General features: G+C 42.0%; 1 protein-coding gene across 1 annotated transcript in view; it reads left to right on the forward strand.

The window, feature by feature from the left end:
- The first annotated feature begins 622 nt into the window (after positions 1-622).
- The window catches only part of TBPL2 (TATA box binding protein like 2), a 17,364-nt gene continuing 8,847 nt past the window's right edge, over positions 623-9,139 (forward strand). Inside the window, exons 1-5 of the mRNA XM_004682092.1 lie at positions 623-688; positions 3,406-3,845; positions 4,485-4,572; positions 6,878-6,969; positions 7,848-8,015. Coding sequence (XP_004682149.1) covers positions 623-688; positions 3,406-3,845; positions 4,485-4,572; positions 6,878-6,969; positions 7,848-8,015 — 854 coding nt within the window. The remainder of the gene's footprint in view (positions 689-3,405; positions 3,846-4,484; positions 4,573-6,877; positions 6,970-7,847; positions 8,016-9,139) is intronic.

A 9,139-nucleotide genomic window follows, 5' to 3' on the forward strand; every position in this document is an offset into this window, starting at 1 on the left:
AATGTACTTTAGATTGAATACTCTGTAAAACCACCTGGGATTTGAGGCTGGGACATAACCATAACATAAAAGCACTACACCTGGCGCCTCAAATCCTACCTACTCTGCTCAAGAAAAAAAAATCCTTTATTTCTTCGTTGTTCATCACGTGCACTTTTTATGATACTAAAACTGAAATTTTAATTTTTGGAGGCAAAGGAGACATTTGTTGCAGATGTTGAAGGAACTCTATAGAGTTGCAAGACCGAGTTGCTTCTCAGGTGCCCGAGAGTATCATGATTGCACCCTAGCAAGAAGCCCCTTTTACCAGCCTAGTTGCACCCCTCCCTCCGCGCTCCCCACTTTCCCAGTTCTCAGTCTCCCCGGTGACCCGTGGGCTTAGTGTTTATTGTGTGCCCTATCTTGGCTCATCAACTCATGCGCAAGGTCTGCAGGAGCACGACTGAGCCCGGGGTTAAGGCTCTCACACACCCCACACCCGTGACCAGCCCGGGCCCCGCCCTGCCACGTGTGACCAGCCTGATAATTGGCTTCAGTGCCCAGCGCACCCTCTCAGGCTTCACAGCGACTCAAGTTGACCAAGCAAGCGCTTACAGGTTTACCTGCTCCACACCCCCAATAGATGACTGTCCCCATGAAGGAGGAGGAGGCATACCTGGAGCTCTACCTGGACCAGTGTACTGCCCAGGTGAGCCTAGAAGTCAAAGCCAAAAGCACAGTCAGGGCATGCATCCCAGTACCCCACCCACTGCTGAGCACAAGGGCCTATTTGCTGCAGGCTTTGTCTTCCTTATCTCTTGCATGGCTCTTAGTTAAGAGATGGGTCTGACCAGCCCTGCCTTTCAGTTGAAATAGAAGCATCGAAAAGTGCAATAGCAGGCCCAAAGTTACTAACCTGAACTAAAGGCTGGGCTATATGAATCCGGAGCCATATACTCAGTCATCAAATTGGATATCCCCATCCCAGTTCCAAAGACACGCTGAAAAGTTTGCCATTGTGTTTCCTGTAGCGGCTTCCTGTGTCAGGGCACCTTTGCTTTGCTGTGCAGTGGTGGTTTGTACTATCAAGGGGTGGAAGCCTTAAGACACTCTCCTGCTCTCCGGTGGCTACAGGTGCAACTGGAGATCACCTGGCGGGGGTGGGGGGGTGGGCGTGGGGGTAAAATGTGAATTGGAGACACCTGTGACTTCTTTGGATTTGTAATTCTTTTTTAAAAAAATTTTGTTTGTGCATACAAGAGCTGGAATGTAGGCCAGAGGTGTAGGGGAGGAGGGTGTGAGAGGATTCACCAGAGACAAATGAGGAGCAGAACAGGCAGATCTACTGAAATACACTGCTGAGGGGAGCAGCAGGTGGGAAAGAGTCTGCTGCGCCATGTGGGTTGACTCCCTGGCCCAGGTGCTATAGTGGCTGCAGATAGCATGGTAGTGCTGAGACTTAACCCTTTGTGTCACTAGGGAGGCCCCTTGATTTATAATTCTTAAGGGTTTTTTTTTTTTTTTGTAAGTTTGAGTCAAGTGTTTCAGAAAACAGAAAGGAGTATTTAAAAATAAAAACAAGAGAACATTCGTGAGGGGGGTGATTTAAATAGTAGTAGTGACCCCCACATTGTTTAAGTAGCAAAAACAGCCCAGCAGGAAAGGTCCTGGGAAACAGGAGTTGACAGCCAGACAGAGGGTGTGACAGCACATTTCTTTATAAAAGGCCAAGGACGCAGTAAGTCCAGTGTAAGCGCCTCCTGCCAACTGTGTCCTGGCTGGTGAACTCAAAGGGCCTGTCAGGGCTGCTGTCATAAGACAGGTCCTTCAAAAGCTTGTTATTCCTTAAAGGTGAGAGCTTTGTCCCCGCTAAGTGCCATGATGGGAAGAAGGAGCTATCATGCAGGTGTTTGTGCTTTTAGTGTCCCCTGGCTGGTGGGATCCTCCCACCTAGGACAGAAGAGGGAAAGGAAACAATTGAGAGGGATCAGTGCTCACAGTCCCCACCTCACTTCTCTTAGGGTCAGTCTGTGGGAAGAGGGTAGAGAGAGCTGAGAGCTAATGAGTTAATTCAAAATGAAAGAAGGTCCAAAATCTTAAGCGAATAACTGCATTCTCCACGTGTTTTCTTTGAATAGTTAGTCGCTCCTGCCCTCCGCTGGACACTGGCAGTAGAACAAGTCAATAGGATGAAGCCAGGCATTTTACCTGAACTAAGTAAGGTAGCGTGGCCACAGACAGGACTCATTACCAGACATTTGTGACTATTCAATTAGAAGTAAGGTCTTCTAAGGGCTGAACAGTGCTCAAGATCTAGAATCTAGGCCTGCAACTTGGGCAAATCAGGTGGTAAGATATGTGCCAAAGTAATTGATTTTTTTTCTGTAACAAAACTCATGAATTTTACATTAGCTGCTTCCCTCAATTTCATTCCTCATTCCCTGGGCTGATGGTAATGGGAGCTGAGCAACCTTCCCAGGACTGGAAATACAATACATTGATTTAAACTATTCTTGCCACTTAAATTTCAATAACTTTTTTCTCTCGTAAATTCATATAACTAGAATTTTTTTTAATCTCTCCTTTGACTAGAAGGAACAAGAGGAATGATGGGTCTTTAGTGACATTTTGATTAGCACTCAAGACTGAATCTTAAGGTTTACTTATTCTTTAAAAAAGTAATCAAAAATTCTCAAATCTTTAAATCAACCAAAGTTTATAATCAACTGAGGGAGCACAGAAAATCTATTCTCTTCAAAACACACACAATTTAAAGCCTGGTTGCACAATTGCTTCTATTATAAAATTGGGCCTAGAGAGTAGCAATTTACTATGGGAGCTGACTAAAGTAGGAAAAACATTTTATAAAAAATACTATTTTTGCACTTTAAGCTATACCTGCCTGTTTCTATTACTATGCTATAACCCCATATTAGAACTTGAGTGATATTTTGTGGAAAGAAGAGTTTGGACCTAAACTATCTTGAACTGGGTCTCCTTGGTGGTACAGATGGTTATGTCTCAGTGCTATAAAGCTATCAGCAGCCACTACTGCATGAGTTTGATCCCCAGCCAGGGAGGTGACCCACATGGCACAGCAGACTCTTCAATCCTACCTGCTGTTCCCTCAGCAGTGTATTTCAGTACATCCACCTGTTCTGGTCCCCTCTCTGTCTCTGGTGAATCCTCACACCCTTACTACCCACCCCCAAGAGACACACACACACACACACACACACACACACACTCTGGTCTGTACCCCAGCTCTTATATGCATAAATGAATTTTTTTTTAAAGTTTAAAAAATAAAATTATCTTGAATTGTTACTCCCATTGACCACATCACCTGCCTGCCATGGCAGCTTCCTTTTGGTTTGACATGCTATTCTATTTGTTTTGTTTTCTGTTGGTTTTGGGACAACCTAGGATGACCTCAACCCACTGGGGTCACCCCTGCTCAACCCTTACGACGTGTACATACCGAACCCATTCAACCCAGAGACTGTATTTACTTCACATCTTGAAGTTCAACGAACACCAGGCGAATTTTCTCCTGTGGATTTTAGCTTCCTACCAGATGAACTGGAAAATAAAGACCAGACTGTCACTAGAAGTGAGAGTGAACTTGAAGAAAATTGTAAATCTCAAAGTCATCCAAGTGGGGAGTCCTTATCCAGTGAACAGGATGTCAGTTTGGGCTTAAATAGTAACAATCTGTCAAATTCCCTTACACAACTGCACCAGGGTCACACCAACTCAATGGAAGTCTCTCCTGAGAAACCAAACACTTTGCCTCTGACATCCATAACTCCCATGACACCAGTGACCCCTGTTTCAGAATGTTCTGGAATTGTGCCTCAACTACAGTAAGCTAAGATATTCTGCTGTGTTTTCTTTTTAAATGGTTAATGCTTATGGGTATACATTTTATATCCCTGTGTGAGATAACAGTTTTCAGGGTATAATTGATGATATAGGGAAGAGAATTTCAGATTTCATAATTTTTGTCTATTTTATCAGTTCTTAATGAATTATGACTTGAGTCAGTTTGGTTATTTGTAAAATGAAGCACTGATTCTTGATCTCTACAGATGGGGTTAAGAGTAAGTATATAAATATATAAAGAGTAAGTACACACACCTTTGAGCATTGTATTGTTTATACTAAAACAGTAACTGCTAAAAATTGCAGTGGGGGTTGGAGACAAAGAATATAGAGATAGAAAACAGACATCGATTTGCAAATTGATTTGGAATTGTGCTTTCTATTTTAGCCATAGTTTTAAAAGTTCTAAAACATAATTTTGGCTAGTCACAATTTTAGAAACTTATTTTAATATTCCACTTTTGGGTTTTTACAAGGGATCATTTCTTATGTTTTCTGCTTAGAGTAAATCTCTTCCTGGGAATTTGCTAATACACAATCTATGACATGAAGGTAATAAATTTTAATTCTTTAAAATTTTTATATCTGGTATAATTTTCTAAGTTGACTTATTTCTTCAGGAATATAGTTTCTACTGTAAACCTGGCCTGTAAATTGGATCTGAAGAAAATAGCATTGCATGCAAAAAATGCAGAATATAACCCGAAGGTGAGATTTTTCAGTATTCCTCTCAATAATTAGCTTCTATTTAGGTTCACCTTGTTTCAGGTGATCATGATATTGACATATTTTTGCTTATAAAAAGAAAAAAAATGCAAAAGTTTTTTGATGACTCAAAAGGTTAATTACTTCACTCTGCTCTGAAGTTATAAAAAAAAACCCAAAATTCTCATTCTCTGTGCTGAATAAAGCAACAGTTAAGTAGTTCCTAAAAGTTAAGATCTTTCCTTTGTCATTGAAAAAGATTTTCAGCCTCATTATTGGGACACTTTTTTAAAAGGCCATCTTGTTGGAAATAATATTTTCGAAGTATTTCGCCAGACACTGGTGTGTTTTTCTACTTAAGAATTTCTCTTGTTTGAGACAGCTAAATTGGTTCAAGTATAAAGTTTAAGCTTCTACTTACACATGTTAAGATTCAAGCATCTTCCCTCTCAACCTCTGACAAACTTTCCTCTTTGTGTTCTGCGGAAGATCAGGCATTCCATTGCCAATGTTCTATTTACCTGCTAAGTGGATTTGTTAACTTGACCAACATTAAGTGGTTTGGTAAACTCTTTACTTAGAGCAAAAGTGAGTGAGATCTGATCCCCAGTGAGGAAAAATCAGTCTATTCCATGACGGAGAATTTATGGAGCAAGATGGAAAAGGCCATATTAGTAAGAATCCAGAGGATTTTGCCATTATCAACAAATTCCAGATGAAGCATTTATTTTCTGTAGTGTCAGTGCTGATGCTGACAGTTGGATGCTGTTATCTGAAGGCTGAAGGTAACGCAAATGCAATGTAGCTTTTCTTTTCCTATTTCATGTTCCTGGCTATGAAGAGAACAGAAACACGGAGATGCTCTAAGATGCTGTAGCTGCAGCAATGACTGACCACCCTGTTGAGCAATCAGCATTTCAAATTTATTTCATCCTCTAGCATCCTTAGCTGTCTCTTCATTTTATTTCAGTGTAGATGATCTATGTAAACTTAGACTGACAGCAAAGAAATTCTAGCTTGTCACTTAAGCTCCCTTCACAATTTAACAAAAAGGCCCTCTCTGGTGGAGGACACAACGCTGCAAGCTGGCTGCAGCCACTTCAGTGTGAGTTCAACCCCCACCCGGGAGGTGACCCACATGGCGCATCAGACCTCTCCTGTCTCACCTACTGCTCCCCTCAGCACTGTGTTACTTCATCAATCGCCTGTTCTGCTCCCCACTCTGTCTTTGGTGAATCCTCTCACCACCCCTGCACCTCTGGCCTGTACCCCAGTTCTGTATGCATAAATCAATCATTTAAAAAAAAAATTTAACAAAACGAATACCAGCTGAGAATGCTACTTTTTAGTAAACAGCTGGAAAACATTAGTAGAACTTGACCAACTTGGTATAGTGCTGATTCAGGGTTTGCTGACTCTGAAACTGCCAGGTCAGCCTTTGCCCTGTTCCATAGGTCCAATCCACAAAACTTGTGGGCTGCCATAAAACCCACCCCAGTTTCCTTCACAGCTTACTGGGGGAGAGAAGAAGAAGGCAGTGTGTACAGAGCAAGTAAGAGGAGCAGGTCATTTCATGTCTTGAGCTGGTCCTTCTTAGCTACCCTCTGCATCAGCACAACCTAGAGAACTTGCTGATGGCTGCTGGTCTGTGGACTACACCTTGAGAACTATGATAGGCAAGAACTTGACATAGCAAATTTTTGTCTTCAGCATGCCTACCCATCTGTCTGTCATCTCTTTATCTATCATCTATTATCTATCTATCTATCTATCATCTATCTACCTATCATTGATCCATCGATCTGTCATCTATGTTGTGCTGTATATTTTTTACTGCTTGTTAGCACATACTCTCCCCTCAACCAAGTCTTTTAAAAGGTATTTCAAAGCAAAAAAAGACAGTGTCCAATTAGTTGAGGTTTTAAATCTTACCTTTACTGTTTCTTGTGCAGTGTTGGAAATTAAAGAACTGCTTAGTTTCTCCATGCACTAAAGGCGAACAACAGTAGACTCAATTGAGAATAAATAAGATAAAACTACTAAAGCTCCACTTAGCTTGGACCTGAAACATCACAAGTAATCAAGTCTGAGCTTTCCTGTTGTTATTTGTAACCTTTCATTCCTAAGTACGTTTTAGAATCATGGTCGCTTTTGTTGGTGAGGCTCTGTGTGTGAGAACACGCCCAGACATCTTTTCGTTGCCACATCCAATTTCAGTGTATTTGAGACAGCGTTCTGTCTGACGCTGTCTTTGCGTCAGAGTAGTTAACTCTGGCACAAGCAAATTTTGTTTGACTTCTGTGTACAGAGGTTTGCTGCTGTCATAATGAGGATCCGAGAGCCCAGGACAACTGCCCTCATATTCAGCTCTGGGAAAATGGTCTGTACAGGAGCTAAAAGGTATGAAGATCATCCCCTGTTCCCATCAGACAAATCATTCAGTATATAAAACAAGAAGGCAGGCATTAATGTTCTAAAACACAGTAGAACAGCTTGTTGAAAAGTTAAATTCATGAAATGTCAAATTTTGGGTGAAAAACATTTAGCCTCATAATACTGACTTATATCCCCCTTAACAGTATGTTTTAAGCCTGGGGAAGTAGATGACATGTATTTTCTTTGTAGGTAAATGGATCAAATTATTCAAAAGAGGGAAATTAGACATTTCTTAACCATTAGCTTAAAAAGCTAATCTTTTCTGGGCCATGCCATGGAAGACCTGTTGATGTAACTCTGTCACCCATAAAACTAGTGGAGAGTGATATTTCCCTCTAAATGTTAAAAGACGAATAGTAAATTGGGCCCTCTTTGGTGGTGCAATGGGTTAAAGCACAGTACTATGAAGCAATCCACCGCTACACAAGTTCAACCCCCAGCCTGGGAGGTGACCCACATGGTGCAACAGACTTCTCCTGTCCCAACTGCTGCTCCCCTCAGCAGTGTGTTTCAGTACATCCACCTGTTCTGCTCCATACTCTGTCTCTGGTGAATCCTCTCACCCTCCCCCCAACCCCCGAACCTCTGGCCTATACACAGTTCTTGTATGCATAAATGAATGAATTAAAATAAAAAAAAAGGTGAACAGTGAATTATTCTCTAAAAAAGCTGATTCCTGCTCCTTCTAGAGATACACTGGGGAGGCATGTCCTGGTCTCAAACCTACAGATAAACATAAACATGGTACAAATGGTGAAAACAAAGGTGTAAAGACCTCCCAAGTAGCATAGAGGACACAGTGATTAATTAAGATCTGTGTAAACACATTTGCCCCTCTCCAGTGAAGAACAGTCTCGACTTGCAGCAAGAAAGTATGCCCGGGTGGTGCAGAAACTTGGCTTCCCTGCCAGATTCCTCGATTTTAAAATCCAGAACATGGTTGCGAGCTGTGATGTGAGGTTTTCAATCAGGCTGGAAGGTTTGGTGTTAACCCATCAGCAGTTCTGCAGGTATGATTTTATATAATCTTACTTAACTTTGAATTAACTAAGACATTAAAATTTTACTATAGACTGCTTTTATAATATATCCATCAGAGAAGATATTTCTTTTTAAAGTAGGGAGAGGGCTAAAATGCTGTATCAAAGCCCTTCGTTACCACCCGTGTCTAATCTTTGAAATAGAGGTTCTCAAATTAAATTGCATAGTAATTACCAGCAGAGCTTATTGAAACATATTTCTGCTTGGGCTACCTCTCTAGAAACTGCACTTGAATTTGCAATTCCAACAAGTCACATGTGATGTGATGCCAGTGCTGCCAACCTGATTTGTAGGTTTCTTCCATGGGCACACTTCACATGGGGTGATGGCGATTGCTGGGAGAGAAGTGGTAGGGTGGCTCTGGGAGTTGCAAGGGGCTAATGAGAGGAGGAAGCTGTTGAGAGGAGCTGAAGAGTGGACGCCACAGTCCCTGCAGGCAGTTCCATCTAGTTTTGGACTGGTCACTGTGATGATTTTTTTGGGGTGTGTATGTAGATGCGACCCCCTCTGTAACTTCTCCCCTAGTGTATTCATGCTCCTTGAGGAAATTCTCTAACCTGCCTAACTTATTCGAATGTAGCTTCTCATCTCAACAGCGAATGCTGCTCCTCCTCTTCCTGCTTTGAAGCTGCTCCTGGCCACTGAGGCCCACGGAGCAGCTGCTGGTCACAGCAGATCCCTCCACCAGGGACACACACTTGGGCCAAGGCACTGGAACTGGCTTACAAGGACCACAGATGCTCTCTAGTTCTTCAATCTGGCATGAACTTAAAAGTTCTTTCACTCCAGCCCTCTTTGCCCCTTTGCCATTGAGCAATCGTGTTGTTTAATAGGTAGACAGGGATCGTGAAGAGGTGCTTTCTCTAACGTTTGTCAGCTTTCGCTTACAGCATGATCTGGAACAGAAGTTTAACACTGCTTTGTTTTTCCCTATCTTTAAAAAAAGACTTCACTTTTTTTTTTTTTAAGATTTATTTATTTATTCATACAGAACTGGGGTACAGGCCAAAGATGCAGAGGGTGAGAGGATTCACCAGAGACAGAGAGGGGAGCAGAACAGGCAGATGGACGAAGTACACTGCTGAGGGGAGCA

Source organism: Condylura cristata, unplaced genomic scaffold (genome assembly GCF_000260355.1).
Source record: "Condylura cristata isolate star-nosed mole 26May11 unplaced genomic scaffold, ConCri1.0 scaffold00013, whole genome shotgun sequence".
Classification (NCBI taxonomy): domain Eukaryota; kingdom Metazoa; phylum Chordata; class Mammalia; order Eulipotyphla; family Talpidae; genus Condylura; species Condylura cristata.